Source organism: Aquarana catesbeiana, linkage group LG05, assembly GCF_042186555.1.
Source record: "Aquarana catesbeiana isolate 2022-GZ linkage group LG05, ASM4218655v1, whole genome shotgun sequence".
In the NCBI taxonomy this organism is placed as follows: domain Eukaryota; kingdom Metazoa; phylum Chordata; class Amphibia; order Anura; family Ranidae; genus Aquarana; species Aquarana catesbeiana.
In genome coordinates, this window is record NC_133328.1 from 202,753,825 (window position 1) to 202,775,910 (window position 22,086).

At 43.1% G+C, this 22,086-nt stretch overlaps 1 protein-coding gene across 1 annotated transcript in view; it reads left to right on the forward strand.

Moving 5' to 3' along the window:
* VPS41 (VPS41 subunit of HOPS complex) overlaps positions 1 to 22,086 on the forward strand; it is a gene marked incomplete in the record, with an annotated part of 438,130 nt that overhangs the window by 189,058 nt on the left and 226,986 nt on the right. The window contains 4 exon segments of the mRNA XM_073630486.1: positions 11,315 to 11,412; positions 15,508 to 15,637; positions 15,770 to 15,885; positions 17,858 to 17,914. Of these exon segments, the coding sequence (XP_073486587.1) occupies positions 11,315 to 11,412; positions 15,508 to 15,637; positions 15,770 to 15,885; positions 17,858 to 17,914 (401 nt within the window).

The window sequence follows — 22,086 nt, forward strand, 5'->3', positions numbered from 1 at the left end:
GACGTTTTTTTTTAAACGGAGCCCACCGTGAGAGGTGAAGATTGGGTCTGTGTATACAGAACCCTGCGGCTGGATAAGGTAAGAGGAGATTCCACAGAATTTTTGAATTCTAGTAGGTTTTCTCCTTTAAGGTAAATGCATGCTATGCCTATTGTGACCACCGGGGGCTGCCAAGAGCACAGACCTTCTCATGCTGATGTCTGTCTCAGTGATCGACGCTGCACAAGCTCCTCCGGCCGGCTCCAGGTAGGATGGGATGGGGGGTTTTCTCTTCAGGGATATTCCCCCCAGGCTAGGGGGAGGCTGCAGGGGGTCTGTGAGGCGGTTGTACACCACTCTAGCACCGTCGCTGCCATTGCACGTGCAGGCCCATCACTACCGGCCTCTCTCTTTCCTCCCCCTCCCCCAGCCTTCCTCCATGTTGGTTCCGGAAGGGTCGGCTAGCGCGGGAAGCACTCGTTTTTTTGAAAAACGAAAGGGGGGGAGGACGGTAGAGGGGGGAGGGCGGGGTGTCAGCACAGCATCCAGCGTGGTCAGACACCCATATTGCCTGCTGCAGGCTATTATAGGCACACTGTACAGGTGCACTATGCCTTGGAGGGACACAGAGCTGACGGTCGCATTTAAGCCGGGACACAGGCATTCCCCTAGGCTGCATTTACTAAGGGAACACCAGACTGAGCATTTGGTAGCAAGGCTTTTGCCAGACTACATCGCTCAGCAGTCAGTGTTCATTTTTGTGACACCTCCACCTTGTTGCTTTGCACTATAGGTAGGAGAGGTTCAAATACCCCAAGAACCAGAGACTCTAGGGGATCTCGTTCAGGTTCTGAGGACCCCCTTTCTGCAGCACCTTCCCCCCCTTAGGGGCCAGGGACGGCTAGCCAAGGGGAGCCTTTGGGGTCAGGGGCTACACCTGTTTTTTGCACTTCAGCCCCTGGATAAATTACACAGGGGTTTTTTTCCTCAACCATTAATGGTCTAGAGGAAAAGATTAATGGCCGTAGTTGCATCTCCACTCGGTGGAAGAAAATGCACTAGGTCTTCCCCTGTTACCCAGGACCCTCGGTCAGAGGAGATCTGGAATAGAGGAGGAAAAATCCCTTTCAGAGGATTGGGATGGGACGGATGATTCCTTCTCTGAGGAATCAAGTGGAGAAGGGCCCTCTTCGTTTTCAGAATGAGAAAGTTTTAGTACAGAGCCTTACTGGATTGGTTCGCTCCACATTTAAAGTACCCGTATCTGAATCAGTTTAAGAACCCTCTATTTCTTAGGGGTCACTGAAACCTTCTCAAACAACACATGCTTTTCCTATTCAAAATTTACTTGAAAAAGCTCATTTATTCTGAGTGGGATCACCCAGATAAACGTTTTTTTCCGCCTGGAAAAGTTTTCAACACTTTATCCTTTGGAAGAAATGTTTTAAAGATGTGGGGGATGCCGGCCGTTAATGCTACCATTTCCTCTGTAGTCTGACTTGTCCTATAGACAATGCTCAGAGACTCAGGGATCCTGTGCATAAAAGGATGGAATCCCTAATGCAGGATATTTTCTCCTTAGCAGGTTTCAGTAGTTCAGCCTGCAGTGGCAGCGATTGGTGTCTGTCAAAACTTAAGAGACCAGGTTAAGCAGGTCATCAAAGTTTTACTTGAACAGCTGGAGCACCATGTAAGAAACTTCTGGTTCCTTTTCAGGGTGCAAGGTTGTTTGGAGAAGACTTGGATAATTACATTCAAAGGTTCTCTAGCGGGAGAGCACTTTCTTATCTGTTAAAAAGAAGAGTAAGCGTCCCTCTTTCAAACAGGCCCTTTTCCCCAGTGCCAGGGACGTCGGCCTCCAGGCAGTCACGACGGCAAGAAACAAGAGTCAACCCCAGGGACAAGAGAAGTTCTGGGGGAAGAAGTCTACTAGACAAGACACTAAGGTCTCTTCATGAAGGGGCGCCCCCGCTCGCTCGAGTGGGGGGAAGTCTGCTACAGTTCTCAAAGCTCTGGCAGGAGGACTTCCAGGACAGATGGGTAATCTCCACGGCAACCTTAGGGTACAAGCTGGAGTTCCAAGAATTTCCCTCTCCTCGTTTCCTCAGATCAAGTGTCCCCAGAGAAGAAGCAGTCGCTCCTTCTAGCGTTAGAGCGACTTTTGTCGCAAGAGGCATTATGGTGGTTCCCACAAAGGATCAAGGATTGGGCTTTTATTCCAAACTTTTACGGTCCAAAAACCAAATGGGGATGTCAGACCCATTCTGGATTTAAGAGATCTGAATCGATTCCTAAGGATTCAGTCCTTCCGCATGTAATCTATTAGGACAGTACTCTCCATCCTGCAGGGAGGAGAATTTTTGGCATCGATAAGACATCAGAGATGCATACCTACAGGTGCCCATTTTTTTTTCTGCTCATCAGAAGCTTTTGCGCTTCAAGATAGGAGGGCGCCATTTCCAGTTTGTGGCTCTGCCTTTCGGGATAACCACTGCACCTCGAGTGTTCACAAAGATCTTTGCTCCTCCTCTGGCCAGATTAAGGGCTCAGGGTATAACTGTCATAGCATACCTAGACGACCTGCTCTTGATAGACCGGTTGGTAGCCTCCTTGAACAGGAACTTGAGGACCACGGTCAAGTATCTGGAACACCTAGGTTGAATCCTCAACCTAGAAAAATCTTTCCTAAGACCAGTAAGAAGACTGAAGTATTTGGGTCTGATCATAGATACAAGCCAGGAGAAGGTATTTCTTCCGCAGGCAAAGATCACTGTTTTAAGGGAGCCGATTCTGACAGTCAGGACCAAGAAGGGTCCTTCTGTCCGCCTTTGTATGAGGCTGTTAGGAAAGATGGTGTCTTCATTTGAAGCAGTTCCCTATGCTCAGTTTCATTTAGGACTGCTGCAACACAGTATTCTGTCGGCCTGGAACAAAAAGGTTCAGGTATTAAGACTTTCCGATGCGCCTGTCTCATGCTGTGCATCAGAGCCTCAATTGGTGGATAATACCCGAATACTTGCAGAAGGGGAAATCCTTTCTACCGGTTACCGGGACGGTGGTAACAGATGCCAGTCTGTCAGGTTAAGGAGCAGTTCTGGAACAGTCTGCGATCCAGGGCTATGGTCCAAGACCGAGAGGACCTTACCCATCAACATTCTGGAGATCTGGGCGGTATACCTAGCCCTAAAGACCTGGACTATCGGGCTACAGGGTTGCCCGCTCAGGGTTCAGTCCGACAATGCCACAGTAGTGGCTTATGTCAATCATCAGGGAGGCACCCGGAGCCGGGCTGCTCAAAAAGAGGTGAACCAGATCTTAGTCTGGGCAGAGATTGCAGGTGCCATGCATATCGGCAGTTTTCATTCCAGGGATAGAGAACTGGCAGGCGGACTATCTAAGTCGCCAGCAGTTACTCCCAGAGGAATGGTCTCTGCATCCCGACGTCTTTTGGGCCATATGCCAAAGATGGGGGGTTCCAGATGTAGATCTCTTTGCATCCCGATTCAACAAAAAGATAGACAGATTTGTGGCAAGGACGAGGGATCCTCTTGCATGCGGGACGGATGCGTTTGTGATTCCGTGGCATCAGTTCTCACTGATTTATGCATTCCCGCCTATTCTGCTGCTGCCACGACTCCTTCGCAGGATCAGGCAGGAAAGGAGGCCAGTACTTCTGGTGGCCCCCGCTTGGCCGAGAAGGACTTGGTATGCAGAAATAGTAAGGATGACGGTGGGTTCCCCGTGGATCCTACCGGTACGCCCAGACCTGTTATCTCAAGGTCCAGTGTTCCATCCTGCCTTACAAACACTAAATTTGACGGTTTGGCTATTGAGACCCACGTTCTGAAGAGTCGTGGGCTTTCAGGTCCTGTCATATCTACCTTGATCAATGCAAGGAAGCCAGCTTCCAGAATGATTTGTCTGGAAAGCTTATGTATCCTGGTGTGAATCCAGGGGTTGGCATCCCAGAAAATGTCATAGGTAGAATTCTTGATTTTCTTTGGTCGAAACTTTATGCAGGGGGCGATGCGTCTTAATCCTCCGGTTAAGGCGCCCCTAAACCCCTGGGACTTGAAGGTGGTTCTGGCGGTGTTACAGAAACAGCCTTTTGAACCAATACGTCAGATTCCTTTGGTCTTGCTGACAAGGAAACTAATTTTCTGGTATCCATCTCTTCTGTTAGAAGAGTATCAGAATTAGCAGCTCTTTCCTGTAAATTATTACAGGAAATTTGATTGATTTTATTTGATTGTACACAAGGATAGAGTGGTATTGCGCCCTCATCCTAGTTTACCGAAAGTGGTTTCAGATTTTCATCTAAACCAAGACATTGTTTTGCCTTCCTTTTTTCCAGATCCCTGTTCTACGGAGGAGAGGTCACTACATTCTTAGGTCTTGATTGCTCTTGCTACATCCAATCTGGAAGCAACTGCTCAGATTCGCAAAATGGATGTTTTGTTCGTGCTGCCAGAGGGTCCCAATAGAGGACAGGCAGCATCAAAAGCTACCATTTCTAAATGGATTAGACAATTGATTATTCAGGCTTACGGTTTGAAACAGAAAATTCCTCCGTTTCAGATCAAGGCACATTCCACAAGGGCTATTGGGGCTTCTTAGGCAGTGCATCACCAGGCCTCTATGGCTCAGATCTGCAAGGCCGCAACCTGGTCTTCAGTTAATACATTCACCAGATTTTATCAGGTGGATGTGAGAAGGCATGAGGATATCACCTTTGGGCATAGTGTGCTGCAGACAGCGGTACAGGGTCCTCAGGTCTGATTGCACCCTACTTGGTTGTGATACCCCCCCCTCAGTTGGCATTGTTTCGGGACATCCCATCAGTTATTACTGTGGCTCTGTGTCCCATGATGTTCGAGAAAGAAAATAGGATTTTTTTTATAACAGCTTACCTGTAAAATCCTTTTCTTTCGATGGACATCATGGGACACAGAGGTCCCGCCCCTCTTCTAATACACTTATATTGCTTTGCTACAAAACTGAGGTATCCCTGGAAGGGGAGGGATTATATAGGGGGTTGAACTTCCTGCTTAGGGTGTGACCAGTGTCCAGTACCCAATGGTACCTACATAACCCATCAGTTATTACTGTGGCTCTGTGTCCCGTGATGTCCATCGAAAAAAGGATTTTACAGGTAAGCTGTTATAAAAAAAAATCCTATTTTTCTGCTTTGGAGCAGGATTTTTGTAGACTTTCTGGTGCATTTTTCTTGCATTCAACATCAGTTAGGCCTAACGTACACTGCTGCTGGTAAACGGACATTTAGGAGCAGTTGGGTGTTTTTTTCAGCTGCCCCTGAACTCTCCTCTGTTATCTTATCAATACATGTAAGCAGAGTCATTTATAGTCGTTTCTAGGCAGTTGAGTTTAGAAGCATTTTTTGGAAAGCTTCTAAACGCAAACGTGGCATGTAAACAGACGTTTTTAAACACCCCCCCCCCCCCCAAAAAAAAAAAAAAAATAACCCTGGCGATCCTACCAGTTTCCCTTGGTTCCTTTATCAAACTGTCCACACTAAGCACAGAAGCAGATCCATGTTGGCGTGGTCAGTTTGCATATCTTGAATTGCTGCAGGGAGATACAGTACACTGTTCCTATAATCAGTTTAGGTGCCACACCCCTCCGTGATTGATAGCGACTCCCGGCAGGAGCCTCACTGTCAGACCCACAGAGCACACAGCCTTCCCCACTGTGTGTAATGTCACACACTGCACGCCCCCTCAATAAAATTATTTTTAAAATATAATTTTCATTACTTTCTGGACACGCCTTGTATATTTATGCCCTGGATGTTGGTTATACCAGGATTATGGCTGCAGTCATGATCCCAGTGTCGTTGTTGGTTTTTTTTTTTTTTTTTTTTTTTTTTTTAGAACCTGTGACTGACTTTCAGGTAAAAATGATACGAGCTTGAAAGGGGCCCCCCCTCTCGCCGCTACCCTGGAATCTTCTGTTCCACTGGGGAGTCTGGGACAACTGCAAGCAGTCGGTTTGGCTACCCACAGAGGAGTAGGAGGAACATTAGTTCCTCCCTCTCTCTGTGATGAATGAAGCCAGAATTAACAAAGATTTCATCCACTCCCGTTTCGATTTTGTGTTTGCCTGGCCGGTACCAGCCAAGAAAGAAGCTGATCCTATTGATCGGCTGCCTTGGAGGGCAGGGGAGGCATCAGGGGTCCTGTAGATTCCTGATCTCTCCATACAAAGTACTTGTCGCTGCCCAACCTATTACAAGGGGGATGTTAAGTTGTGATCGCAATCAAGCTGAATGAAACAAAAAAATTTAAAAATGGAAAAAAAAATAATGAAAGCACCCCTGTCCCCCTGTGCACATGTGCACATGTGCAAATGCAAACCCACATGTAATATGAAAACAGTGATCACACCACACATATGAGGTATCACTGCAAACCTCATATGTGAAAGAAATAATTCTAGTACCAGAGCTCTTGGTAACCTGTAAAAGCTTTTAAAGTGTCACCTATGGATAATTTATTGTACAGTAGTTTTCACAAACCCATGCAATGGTGACAATTTTAAATCTTGATGTGTTTGTCTGTTTACTCAGTGCAGCATCATCTTTTATATTTTACCAAAACATTGGGTATTATGTTTGTGCGCAGTAAAATGCATTTAAGTGTATTTTTTTTCTTGTCATATATTGTGCAACATAAAAAATTGCACAATGACCATTTTATTTTCCAGAGCCTATGCTTTCTGAAAATATATAATGTTTGTGGGTTCTAAGTAATTTTCCAGCAGAAAAATGCTGATTTTAACGTTTATGTGAAAAATGTCAAAATTGGCTCACATATGGTGGACTTGTCCGAAAGTCTGAAGGCTGTGGATTAGGGTATACACACTGATTGACATGCTTCTGCACTGTAATCTTAGGAAAGATCTGGTAGAGGATCTGTTAGGCAAGCCTATTCAGGCGGTACGCAAAAAGCATGCCAAACATCACTTTTTTCTTTTCATTGCAACTAAGCAAACTATTGCCCACTCCTGGAAATCTCCTCTACTCACTTCCAGGAAGTTAAAACCCGAATGAACAGCATCATGGTTAATGAGAATTTGACGGCTGTGTTGGAAGATAAGTATGACAAGTTCTTAAAAATCTGGTCTCCATGGATAGAATATTGTCAGCCTGACCATAGGGTGCTACATCTGTGACTCCCCCTTCCCTATTGGGTGTGGGGATGTGGTTTTAGGCTGGTTGTGGCATTCCAAGGCCCCCCCCACACTCTCCTTTTTTGTTTTTTTTTGTTTTTTCCTCTCTTCTTCTTTCTCTCCTTTTCTGGCATTTCCCTCCTCTTCCCCCTCCCCCTTTTTTTCCATTCATCTTTTAGTTACATCAGAGCATTGCTGTGCCGGTGCATACTCCTTTTTTGTCGCACCTAGACTTATTTGTTCGGAGGTGGTCTTGCGCCCTCCCTCGGTCGGGTTCTGAACCCTACTCTTCTCCAGGTCTGGCATGTTCTCCCTTGTTATATGACTCGTTTGAACATAGACTTCATGACCAGTGGAGTCCTACACATTTATATTGATGTTTCAGATTCAGGGCTATATAGCTGTTTCTGATGCATTATGTGCATCTTTTTTATGCTCCTGTTATAGCCATTGTATTTCTGTAAACCTTCAATAAAAATGTATTGAACCAGAAAAATGTCAAAATTGGCCTGGATGGCAAGTGGTTAATTAAAGAAGTCTCATTATCTCCTCCGAAGCTTTTTTTTTTTTTTTGTTTTTGTTTTTTTTCCATATGTACATAACATTTATATCTGTGTATAGATTATAACTTTAAATATTAAAAATGACAAAATAACTAAAAATATAACCGAGTATATAAAAAAAATATTTTTATTGCACATACAGATATAGCTTTTTGGTTTTTAAAGTCTGACAAAATTCATGTGTGTGTATTGTTGTTCTGGAACAATGTCAAGGTTTGATTCTGACATTCTTTTGTCGATCATATCTTGTTCATGGTCTGTAAGCAATATTTGAAAAGTCAGACACATTTTCTGTATGTGAAATAGTATGTCAGAAAGCTTTCTCCGTATAATATTGCCTCTGGATAAATAATATTCTAGAAGACTCGGCTCTGATGTCTACCCTTCTAATATGATGAAAAGAAATGGTGTCGAATTTCCTACATAGCTATTTTCATGCTGTAATACTGCGTGTAATCACCACTATGCCTTATGTTTGACTGAAGACAGCAGGATTTGATTGACTTAATGTTTGTGAACAGTTCCAGCTAATTTTTACATTTGCTCAGAGGTCGAATGCCTGTGGCTTCTCGGTTATTGGGGAACTACTGCATGCTCGCTGTGATTTGTATTTCTACAATAACCAAAACCATGGGTTGCCAGCTTGTAAATTAACTTAATTTTTTTACCCTAGAAATTGGATTCTGTATAAAAAAAAAAAAATAAAAAGTGAAAAAAAAAAAAAAAAATCTCAAGCATTTAACATTTCCACTGCTTCACCTGTAAAATCGTTTTTATTATTTTCCATGTACGGTTAACCTTTTCTTTTTCAGTGCCCACATTTTGTAACCTTTTGTTTTTACCTTAAAAGGATTATTTAAAAAATAAATTCTCCCTTGCAGTAGAGAAGATTTTCGAACCAATGTTCCTGTAAATATGCGTACAGAATGTTTTACAAAAATTCTCAGTACATTTGACAGATGAATTTTGTTCAAAAGTAGTTAAAAATTTAGCTTGCTTTTAAAAGGGGAAATTTTTATTTTTATTTTAGAAGCATACTTACCTAGGTGGATGCAGCATGGATCCAATTCTGCATCTGTTCCCTGCCGGCTCTAAGGCTGAGAACCGAGTGATCAAACACAACTGATCGCTTGGTTTTCAAAGCTGGCTGAGTAGAGAGCTAATGACTGTCTGTCACCGCCGTCTGCTCTGCCCCTCCAGCGCTTGCTTGAGCTCTGCCCTGTTGAGGGGGCGGGAGCGGCTGGCTCAGGCTCTCAGTGGCTCGCTGAGAGGCTGAGTCTGGTACAGGTCCAGGCATGTGGGCAGATCCTGACCATATGGTCGTGATCTTTCCGGAGCCTGGATCGGTTCTGTGATGTCAGCTGATAGCAGGTTTCAGCCTGCTGTCTGCTGAAAATGGGTCACAGGAGTGCCAAGCTTTGGCTGTACTTCTTTAACATTTGGTTTTGGAGTGAATGTACTTTTCCGAACTAAAGCTACATATGTTAGAAATTTGTTAGTTAAAAAAAAAAATTACATTTTGATCCGTCAAATGTCGATTTGATCCCACTAATGGTTAGAAGTTTGAAACCACTTAAAACCAAAAATATTGAACAAAAATCTACTAGTGTATATAGCCAATCTAAGTCAGTCACTCAAGCACTTTGCTTTCTCACCCATTGCACCTGAAGTATGCGCAGATATAAAATACACAGATTAAAGTGATTCTAAAGGAAAACTTTTTTTTTTTTTTTTTATCTTAAAGTGGATATAAACCTGATTCGTGAAATATGACCTAAGCACATATATCTGTGGTGTTTTCTTATCTCCCTCCAAAGCACTTAGTCCCATGTCTTTCTGCTGTTTAGTTTCTCTGTTATCGGCATGATAACTTCTGACAAGTTCTCAGTCAATCGAGATAAAACCAGCCTGAAATTTGTGTTGTGGGAGGTTGCTATAAATTAGCAGAGAGCTGGTCTTGTCACTGCACAGCTCTGCGCATTCCTTCCTTCCTTTGCCTATGTGGAGGGGGGTGTGTGCCTTTCCTCCAATCAGCTGTCTTGGCTTGGCTATGCCAAAAATCCACTCCCAGTGCTCAACGGGAAGAGAAAATCTGTAACACTATGTGCACTTTCTAAAGAACATCTAAAGCTGAAGACACCAGCTATACATGTAAAACTTATGTAAGATTTGTTTCATCCCCGTGTATCATCTGATGCTGTTACTTCACTGGGAATATGTTAGGGTTTACATCCACTTTAATGCAGTCCCTGCATTTTTCAGGTTTTTTATCACCCCCTAAATACTTACCTGAGTCCTCACACAATCCAGCGGCTCTCTTCTCTTTCCCCTCTCTCACAGGACAGAGAGGCAGCAGCAGGAGCCATTGGCTGTGTGGGACGGGAGTGCGCCACCATAGGAAGGAGATTCCTATGGGGGCACACAGAGAAGAGGAGGAGCCTAAAGCACCAGAGAGGGGGCCCCAGAAAAGGAGGATTGGGGCCACTCTGTGCAATACCATTGCACAGAGCAGGTAAGTATAAACCTGTTTATTATTTTAAAGGTTAAATAACGTTTTACAACCCCTTTAATGCAACTCTATAATGAATACATCGTTAAATGTATTTTTTACACAAGCTGCAGAAGTATCCGAATTTGGTATGCTTGGGTCACACTTTTATGCCCCGTACACACGGTCGGATTTTCCGATGGAAAATGTCCGATCGGAGCGTGTTGTCGGAAATTTCCGACCGTGTGTGGGCTCCATCGGACATTTTCCATCGGATTTTCCGACACACAAAGTTGGAGAGCAGGATATAAAATTTTCCGACAACAAAATCCGTTGTCGGAAATTCCGATCGTGTGTGCACAAATCCGACGGACAAAGTGCCACGCATGCTCAGAATAAATAAAGAGATGAAAGCTATTGGCCACTGCCCCGTTTATAGTCCCGACGTACGTGTTTTACGTCACCGCGTTCAGAACGATCGGATTTTCCGACAACTTTGTGTGACCGTGTGTATGCAAGACAAGTTTGAGCCAACATCTGTCGGAAAAAATCCTAGGATTTTGTTGTCGGAATGTCCGAACAAAGTCCGACCGTGTGTACGGGGCATTAGAGGAAGAAGCAGTGCAAGGTACCAATTATTTCTTGTTTTGACAAGAAGTGTGTTGACAGCAGATGAAAGCCGATTGACAGAGGTGTGCGCATCACCACACTGCTTCTCCTTTCTCTGTCAAGTCACCAGGTGGGCCGGGTCCATGGGAACCAGGGCTCAGAGGAAGTAGGTTAAACAATGCTATCAGAAGACTGAGGACATATATTGGTGGAAAAGAAGTACAGCAGAGGGCAGCTTCTAGATTAGAGGTGAGTATTGCATCAAAAGTTGCCAAAGTGAGTTTGGATGTAAATTGCTACTTGTTTTGAAATTTGACCTTGATGTGCAGGGAATTATGTAAATTTATTTAAGACCGGTTTAACAATTTACACAGAGCACTCATTAAAAATTAACAGTACATTATTTCTTTACATTTCCCTGGATTATTTTTTAAAGCCTGCTAGATATACACAGTGACTATGTATTTGATTCGATTTTTTTCTTTAGTTTCACAGTTTGATACAGAATTCTTCATCAGTGGAATTGCGCCACTCTGTGATCAGTTTGTGATGCTCTTCTTTGTAAAGGAGACTTCAGATAAAGGGGTAACTATAACTTTACATTTACAGTCAGAATCAAAAAGATAGGGTTGTTCGAAGGTCTACTTATCTACAGGCCCATTATGTGGGTATTCACCGCTATACTGTTTCTTTGCTTACCTCTGCCTCTTGGATTTTGTTTCTCAGCATGTCAATAAGTTTGACAAGGTGTAGCTTTATAGATGACAATAACTTTACTAGTTAGTCCTTTGACAAATTTTCACCTTTTAAAACTATACTGGTTTAGGTGATCATACCTTTTAAGCTGGCCATAGATGGTTTGAATCTCAGCCGCTTCAGCAGGAACCAGTGAAGACTTGAGCCGTCTATGGGCAGGCTGATTGTACCCAAGTAAATCCATCAATGGACTTTGGTACAACCAGCATGTTGTATCTCAAGCGTGCGATTATTGCAAGCAGCTAGACGGGAGTACTCAATGGTTATTGCAAGAACACAATAGCTCCGCACAGTGGCGTCTCTAGGGAGTGGCTGTTGGGGCTATAGCCCCGAATCTGGAGCTCATAGCCCCGAGTCTCTTGCCGCATGGTCCCTGCCTAAGCAGCGGGCTGCATCGTGCGGGCTGCATGAGAGGCAGATGTGCCATGGCCGCTGAGCAGTATGGCTGCATGATCTGCTGCTGCTCAGCTTCACGGGGTGAAAAACCCAGCTCTCTGCATCCCAGCCCGCCGATTCTGTCTCTCCCAGAGAGAAAATCCCTACACACTAGTGGACCATGACCCAGTGGCGATTAGACATCGGGTGCCCGCCACCTCACAGATATCTTCATGAAGCCGCTGCACACAGCAGTCCAAGATGATGCCGCAGACAATGGCCGCCCTGCCTCACCACAGCCACTACCCAAAGACTGTCACCCTGACTCTGACATGGACGAGTCCACAGCTGAAGCCTCCCTCTAAGAAAGCTGCAGTCTCCCCAGCCTCATCACCCATTAAGCTGCCCTCAGCCAAAAAGCAGCACTGGGCTTCACTGTCAGCACAGCCTGCTGATCATAAGGAGAACACTGACTCCCTCTCTGCCTTCCCTGCAGCAGATGACCCAGCCACAGAGGCTACTCTAAAAGAGGAAAGAAGCAAGCGGGCGGATGAGCAGAGATCAACATCATCTCACTGCCCGCCCCATATCACTGTTCTCCTGCCCTCACTAAATGGACCAATGCTGCCAGCCTGCCACCAATGCAGCGACAATATACATTTGGTGGCACTGGCTGGCATGGCAAGTGACAATCCACATCAGTTGGAAAATGACAACCCTCATCTGATGGCAAGTGACAATCTGCAAATCGTGGCAGGTGACGTGGCAAGTGATAATCCACATCTGGTGACAGGCGACGGTGGCAAGTGACAAGCTGCATCTGGTGACAGGCGACGGTGGCAAGTGACACGCTGCATCTGGTGGCAGGAGATGTGACACGCCCAGGGCTCCCACTGATTCTGCATTATGTGGAGTTCAACCACTTCATTATATATTAGAATGTAACAATAGAAACAATGCGCTTCAATCACCCTGACACCATATCAACCTTGATGCCATGATGATTGAAGCGCCAACACCAGCCATTGCCCGCAAAAAATTGCTTACCACCTGCTGTGGGCTCTAGCCCCTGATCTTTTGCAGACCTAGCAACGCCCCTGGCTCGCAGGAGGGATTCCCCCATCAATACTGATTGTGTTGAAGGGGGAATTTAACGATTTTCGCAAGAAAGAAAATCGCATAATACATGGCCTGCCTACAGTTTAGATCAAAAACAGAAAATGCCTTACTCTGCCTGGCAAAACATTTCCTAGCTTCTGATGTCTGTTGGAAAGAAGGGAAAATTCAGGGATAGATTTCAGGTTTTCGTATAGAGGTACACTCCAGTCAAAGTCGCGGACAACCTTTTAAACCTGCTACACTTTGTAACCTTTCCAGTTTGAGCAATATACTGCAAAACTATTTGGTTGTGTGTATATATTTGAAAGCTTAACGTGATTATAAACTTAGTGTTACCAAACCCAGTAATGTGAAAATAGTTAATCTGCCCCCCCCCCCCCCAACAGTGCCCACAGCTTATAAATCATCTTTTTACATTAAAATATTGCCCCTCTATATCTTTTTGGATGATTTGTACAACCCCTGGCAAAATTATGGAATCACCAGTCCCGGAGGATGTTCCTTTAGTTGTTTATTGTTGTAGAAAAAAAGCAGATCACAGACATGGCCAAAAACTAAAGGCATTTCAAATGGCAACTTTCTGGCTTTAAGAAACACTAAAAGAAATCAAGAAAAATAATTGTGGTGGCCAGTAACAGTTAGATTTATAGAACAAGCACAGGGAATAAATTATGGAATCACTCATTTCTGAGGAAAAAATTATGGAATCACCCTGTAAATTTTCAATACAAACACTAACACCTGCATCAGATTAAATCTGCTTGTTAGTATGTAGGTAAAGAGGGTAAATCATCACGCAGTGTTGCACAAGATGTTGGTTGTTCACAGTCGGCTGTGTCTAAAACATGGACCAAATACAAACAACATGGGAAGGTGGTTAAAGGCAAGCATACTGGTAGACCAAGGAAGACATCAAAGCGTCAAGACAGAAAACTTAAAGCAATATGCCTTGAAAACAGAAAATGTACAACAAAACAAATGAGGAACAAATGGGAGGAAACTGGAGTCAACATCTGTGACCGAACTGTAAGAAACCGCCTAAAGGAAATGGGATTTACATACAGAAAAGCTAAAAGAAAGCCATCTCTAACACCTAAAACACAAAAAAAACAAGGTTACAATGGGCTATGGAAAGGCAATCGTGGACTGTGGATGATTGGATGAAAGTCATATTCAGTGATGAATCTCGAATTGGCATTGGGCAAGGTGATGATGCTGGAACTTTTGTTTGGTGCCATTCCAATGAGATTTATGCAGACGACTGTCTGAAGAAAACATGCAAATTTCCAGTCAATTATGATATGGGGCTGCATGTCAGGTAAAGGCACTTGGGAGATGGCTGTCATTAAATCTTCAATAAATGCACAGGTTTACATTGAAATTTTGGATACTTTTCTTATCCCATCTATTGAAAGGATGTTTGGGGATGATGAAATAATTTATCAAGATGATAATGCATCTTGCCATAGAGCAAAAACTGTGAAAAAAAATCCTTGAAGAAAGACATACGGTCAATGTCATGGCCTGCAAACAGTCCGGATCTCAATCCAATTGAAAATCTGTGGTGGAAGTTAAAGAAAATGGTCCATGACAAGGCTCCAACCTGCAAAGATGATTTGGCAACAGCAATCAGAGAAGGCTGGAGCCAGATTGATGAAGAGTACTGTTTATCACTCATTAAGTCAATGCCTCAGAGACTGCAGTTATAAAAGCCAGAGGTGGTGCTACACAGTACTAGTGATGTGTTGGAGTATTTTGTTTGTTTTTCATGATTCCATAATTTTTTCCTCAGAGTTGAGTGATTCCATAATTTATTCCCTGTGCTTGTTCTATAAATCTAACTGTTACTGGCCACCACAATTTTTCTTGATTTCTTTTAGTGTTTCTTAAAGCCAGAAAGTTGCCATTTGAAATGCCTTTAGTTTTTGGCCATGTCTGTGATCTGCTTTTTTTCTACAACAATAAACAACTGAAGGAACATCCTCAGGCACTGGTGATTCCATAATTTTTGCCAGGGGTTGTATAACACGGTCAGTGATAAACTGCACAGTTTCTCCAGTGCTGAGAGTTCAGGTAGGAGGAGATTTCCCCTGCAGCCTGTGTACATGGCCACATGTGTGATGCCAATATCATGTGACCTGGCTAGCTCTGAGAACAAGTAAATGTTCTCTCCAGCATAAGACACAACTGAGCATGCGCAGGTTGGCTACTTCCTGTGTGTTAGCTGGCCTTCCCCAGATAGTGCATGAGGGAAGCATTTATGGCTATAGGATAAAACAGCCTTTTTACACAATGCAGAGGATTAACCCCTTAAGTTCTACAGTGAGTATAACAAGCATGCTATGTCTACAGACAGATTTTTTTTTTCTGTTGTGGGTTTAGTAACACTTCAATTGTTCTAATAGCTGTTCTTTTTTTTTTTTTTTCCAGAATAAGGAGTTTTGTGCCAGACCACGTCTTGATATAATTCAGCCAAATCCAGATTGTTGTGAAGAAGTGTCCTCAGATGCCATAACGGTCAGGGGATTTCAAGAGAATGAGTGCCGGGACTATCGCTTGGGTAAAAAGCTAAAAACAAAGCTCTATCTAGTGGTGTTTGTACCTTTTTATGATTCAGCCTTTGAGATCTTCTACTGACATTTGAATCTCTGAAATGTATCAAACTTTTTCTCTTTGGTTTTCTTTTTTCCAGAATATGCTGAAGGGGAATCCCTGTTTTATATAATCAGCCCAAGAGATGTTGTTGTGGCAAAAGAAAGAGACCAAGATGACCATATTGACTGGTTGCTTGGGAGGAAGAAATATGAGGTACTTCACTCTCTTTAAAAGAGAAGTATAGTCAAAGCTCTTTTATCTATGCTTCTCATGTGGGTCACAGGCGTACACTTGTGCTCTCCTGGGATGCAGAATCAACTTACAGTGGGCTTAAAGTCCACTACCAGCTGACGTCATAGACCCACTCCAGACTATGGAGGGGACCCTTACAATAATGTCGGGATCCACCACGATGCCTTACAGGCAGCTGGCTCAGCCTGTCAGTGCACTTGGTTGCCACTGTTGCTCTGTTTGGCTAATGGTTCTCAGACTGGAACAATAGTATGCCCCAGCAGTTGCACTCTCAGGACTGCTAACAAGAGTGGCAAATGATTGTCTTAACTTACCTAAACTGAAGCTGTACTCAGACCATGCACACCAAAGTATTTATATTTTCTGGAAAAGCAGTGAAAGCACTTTAAATTGATAGATTCCACCCTGCCAGCAGTGCCAGGATGCATACAGAAATGAGCTTTGTAAAACAATTTGCAGGAATTGGCCTGGTTGATGTTTGGAGGCTGAAAGCACATTAAAACAAATTCATCACTGTATTTGTATACATTGTGGAGAAATTAAGTTTTAAAGTTACATAGTAGGTGAGGTTTAAAAAAAGACACAAGTCCATCAAGTCCAACCTATGTGTGTGATTATATGTCAGTATTACATTATATATCCCTGTATGTTGCAGTCATTCAGGTGCTTATCTAATAGTTTCTTGAAGCTATCAATGCTCCCCGCTGAGACCACCGACTGTGGAAGGGAATTCCACATCCTTGCCGTTCTTACAGTAAAGAACCCTTTACGTAGTTTAAGGTTAAACCTCTTTTCTTATAATTTTAATGAGTGGCAATGTGTCTTATTAAACTCCCTTCCGTGAAAAAGTTTTATCCCTATTGTGGGGTCACCAGTACGGTATTTGTAAATTGAAATCATATCCCCTCTCAAGCATCTCTTCTCCAGAGAGAATAAGTTCAGTGCTCACAACCTTTCCTCATAACTAAGATCCTCCAGACCCTTTATTAGCTTTGTTGCCTTTCTTTGTACAAAGTACAAAGAAGTACATAATGCAGCTATTGAAATCTTAGTTTTTATATAGGAGAACAGATCTTGTCGGCCTGCCAGTCTAATTTAAGTACACAGCGGGTATTTCTAAGCTATTGGAAGCTGACTAAAACCAATCTTTTGCTGGCCATACACGTGTCGAATTCCGAACGATTGTTCTTTAGAAAATCGCACCTTTCAAGAATGTTTCCATTTTAGAATATTAGTGGGGCAGCAGCAATGGCTGATTTTCGTGGGGCCATCAGATTTGAGTGATGGGGCATGTTTGAAATTTTTGGAAAAACGAGCGAATTTCTAATCAATGATGGGAGAATCGTGCGAGAAATATAATCGAAAAATTAAACAAACCAAATGTTCTTTTCTGTAACATGAGGTGAAATCGAAGGCTTGTTTGGTCGAATTTCGAAATCAATATGATCACAAAATTTAGGAATTTTTGATTTTCAGTCGACAAATCGTTCGGAATTGCTTGAAAACTAATTAAAAGCAGCTAGGGAGGGCTGTAATGACATGTTTTAAAGCTATTTTACTGTACTGCTTATTAAAGGAGAAGTACAGCCAAAGCTCATTTGCCTGTACTTCTCCTGTGGGTCACAGGAATGCAGTGCTGAAGCCTGCTGTCAGATAAAGTCACAGAGCTGGTCCAGAGTCGGATCGATGCCGCATCCACCTAGGTAAGTAAGAGTCTGAAAAAAAAAAAAAAAAATACTTCTCTTTTAAGAATATGTACATAATTTAATGGCTTGAATCTGAGCACAGGTGCACTTATTGGTACTGTAAGTTGATATGAAATTCTCCAAGATGTTAATATAGTGTAGCAGGGCTCACATTTTTATTTTGTTTTAATGTTGTGTTTTTTTATTTACTTGTTTACCTTTTTTTGTATACCTTTTCTGCTTTTTAGGAAGCTCTTATGGCTGCAGAAATCAGTCAGAAAAATATTAAGCGACATGAAGTTTTGGTAAGTTGAGTTACGTATGGGCTATTTTAATAGTCCTTGTACAATGCTGTCCAATTATCACTAGTGTGAGCTGCATTTATTATCGTCAGAAGTAATGCCCTAATGCTGCAGCCCTGGGCAATCCTAAAGCAGAATCTGCAGCAGCATGTGAAAGGAAGCTATACAATATATACTCGAGTATAAGTCGAATTTTTCAGCACATTTTTTTGTGCTGAAAGTACCCCCCTCGACTTATACTCGAGTCAAGCACTTTTCTGCAGCAAAAAATTTCATTTTCCGAACCGACTTTGGGGCCCCGTATCTCAGGGCCACTTGGTGCTAGGAACCCCAAATTTGGTGTGCTAACCCAGTGGAACCACATATATATCCAAAGCTGGAGTTCCTAGCACCAAGTAGCCCCGAGATACGGGACCCCAAAGTAGGTTCGGAAAATGTCATTCTCTGCTGCAGAAAAGTGCTTGACATTTTCTGAACCAATTTTGGGGCCCCGTATCTCAGGGCCACTTGGGGCTAGGAACCCCAAATTTGGTGTGCAAACCAAGTGGAACTGGTACCATAACAATCCTAGCATCAAGTAGCCCTGAGATACGGGGCCCCAAAGTAGGTTCGCAAAATGTAATTCTCTACTGCAGAAAAGTGTTTGACATGTCATTTCGGGACCCTTTGGGTTCAGAGACCCCAAATTTTGGCTGCAGCTAGGGGGCATCTAGGAACCCTTAACTACTGAGTTTGAAGTTCAGGGGACCTATGGCTGCAAATGGGCACAGTGAGGCATGCAAATGGGCAAGGTGAGGTTGCAAATGGGCATTGTTGACCCTCTTTTCCATTTACAGTAGCTGTGCATTTTCACCCTCGTCTTATACTCGGGTCAATAAGTTTTTCCCATTTTTTTTTTTTTTTGTGGTAAATTAGGGCCTCGACTTATACTCGGAACGACTTATACTCGAGTATATACGGTAATCGTTTTTAAAGATTTTATGTCAAATTGGTCAGCATAATGTGAACACCAGTATCTTACAACTTTTTTATTTTTTATTTGTCTAGGGTACTCTGAAAAAAGAAAAAAATTGTAAAAATCTTTTGTTTATCTTTTCCTTGTCTATGCTCTCTGGGCCACATGCTAGGGTATTACATATTGTGTTCAGCATTGTTTCAAGAGCAACAGTACCCATAGTTGTGACTGCATTCACAAAGCACGAAAGAATATCTTCACTGGTAAAGAATAGTGGCTGGAAACTGAAATTTAAAGTGTTTGTTACCCCACCATTTTGTTTCCAGCTAGATGTCTGTACTTGCACTTAAAAGTATTTATCTTCTCTTTGTATTTTTTCTTTGTGTGAAATACCTGGTGATCCTGCCAGTCCTCATGCTTTGCTATTTCAAACTAACCACACTAGGCATAAGAGCACATCCTTCTTCCCAGCATGGTCAGTTTTCTGACTGTGCTGATAGCAAAGCTTGCCTATCCTCCAATGGACAAGACTTGTGCTGACATGCTCCCCTGCACAGCCATTCTCTGGGAAGATCAGTGTTGTGCTATTTCTCTATCTCCTGCCTACACACACCCCTGCAGTCTCCACCCCCAGTGTTTATGCAGCTTAGAACAAAGATTATGGGGTTGATTTACTAAAGGCAAATAAACCTTGCTTCAGAGCTTAGTAAGTGAAGTAAAGCTTTACTTTGCAAAGAATACTTAATCATATGCAAGGAACATTAAAAACAACATTTTTGCTTGTACATAATTGGATGTTAGAAAACAGTAGAGCTTCCCCTCATTTTAGAGCTTCCCCTCACATCTAGAGCAAATGCACTTGGAAGTGCACAATGTATTTGCCTTTAGTAAATAAACTTCTGTATGTTCCTTTATAAAGAAAAAAATATGTTCCTTTTTATAAATAAAAAATAAATAAAAAAAAAGGATATATTAGCACAAATGTTTGCCTAAACTGAATGAGTTGTATTACAAGGTGAGGGTTGGTTCACATAGAGTGGGGACAGAAAGTATTCAGACCCCCCTTACATTTTTCACTCTGTTATATTGCAGCCATTTGCTAAAATCATTTAAGTTCATTTTTGTTTCCTCATTAATGTACACACAGCACCCCATATTGGCAGAATTGTTGACATTTTTGCAGATTTATTAAAAAAGAAAAACTGAAATATCACATGGTCCTAAGTATTCAGACCCTTTGCTGTGATACTCATATATTTAACTCAGGTGCTGTCCATTTCTTCTGATCATCCTTGAGATGGTTCTACACCTACATTTGAGTTCAGCTGTGTTTGATTATACGGATTGCACGTGATTTGGAAAGCCACACACCTGTCTATATAAGACCTTACAGCTCAGGGTGCATGTCAGAGCACATGAGAATCATGAAGTCAAAGGAACTGCCTGAAGAGCTCAGAGACAGAATTGTGGCAAGGCACAGATCTGGCCAAGGTTACAAAAAAATTCTGCTGCACTTAAGGTTCTTAAGAGCACAGTGGCCTCCATAATCCTTAAATGGAAGACGTTTGGGATGACCAGAACCCTTCCTAGAGCTGGCCGTACAGCCAAACTGAGCTATCGGGGGAGAAGAGCCTTGGTGAGAGAGGTAAAGAAGAACCCAAAGATCACTGTGGCTGAGCTCCAGATATGCAGTCAGGAGATGAGAGAAAGTTGTAGAAAGTCCACCATCACTGCAGCCCTCCACCAGTCGGAGCTTTATGGCAAACTGGCCCAACTGAAGCCTCTCCTCAGTGCAAGACACATGAAAGCCCGCATGGAGTTTGCTAAAAAAAAAACACCTGAAGGACTCCAAGGTGGTGAGAAATAAGATTCTTTGGTCTGATGAGACCAAGATAGAACTTTTTGGCCTTAATTCTAAGCGGTATATGTAGAGAAAACCAGGCACTGCTCATCACCTGTCCAATACAGTCCCAACAGTGAAGCGTTGTGGTGGCAGCATCATGCTGTGGGGGTGTTTTTCAGCTGCAGGGACAGGATGACTGGTTGCAATCGAGGGAAAGATGAATTCAGCCAAGTACAGGGATATCCTGGACGAAAACCATTCTCCAGGGTGCTCAGCACCTCAGACTGGGCCGAAGGTTTACCTTCCAACAAGACAATAACCCTAAGCACAGCTAAAAATTACGAAGGAGTGGCTTCACAACAACTCTGTGACTGTTCTTGAATGGCCCAGCCAGAGCCCTGACTTAAACCCAATTGAGCATCTCTGGAGAGACCTAAAAATGGCTGTCCACCAACGTTTACCATCCAACCTGACAAAACTGGAGAGGATCTGCAAGGAGGAATGGCAGAGGATCCCTAAATCCAGGTGTGAAAAACTTGTTGCATCTTTCCCAAAAAGACACATGGCTGTATTAGATCAAAAGGGTGCTTCTACTAAATACTGAGCAAAGGGTCTGAATACTTAGGACCATGTGATATTTCAGTTTTTCTTTTTTAATCTGCAAAAACGTCAACAATTCTGTATTTTTCTGTCAATATGGGGTGCTATGTGTACATTTAATGAGGAAAAAAATGAACTTAAATGATTTTAGCAAATGGCTGCAATATAACAGAGTGAAAAATTTAAGGGGGTCTGAATACTTTCCGTCCCCGCTGTATGCTGAGGATGTAGCTGTCTTCAGAATTAAGCAGTCACATTCAAACTTAACGCCGAGTTCCGCCGTTTTTTAAAACTTTTTTTTTTTTTTTTTTTTTAAAGTCAGCAGCTACAAATACAGCGATGTTGGCACCCAAAGCTGATCTATCCCTTGGCTGTTGGGTGCTTCTGCCGCCATCCTCGGTAAGGTAATCAGGATGTCAAGCCTTGTGGCTTGACTTCCTGGTTCCCTACTGCACATGCGCGACTCGCGCTGCGCTATCCCACTGGTCCCTGCTGTGTTCTGGGACCTGTGTGTATCCCAGAAGACAGCGGGGGGGCGTGAAGTTGGGTAGATACCCGCGGGTGGCTCGGGTATCAATGCCCAGAAGTGGGAGCAAAATACCTGTATTAGACAGGTATCTGCTCCCCCTCCCCCTGAAAGGTGCCATATGTGACACCGGAGGGGGGACCGGAAAAGCGGAAGTTCCATTTTTGGGTGGAACTCGGCTTTAATGTTAACACTTAAGGACTGAGCCTCTTTCTGAGATTTGGTGTTTACAAGTTAAACAGTTTTTTTTT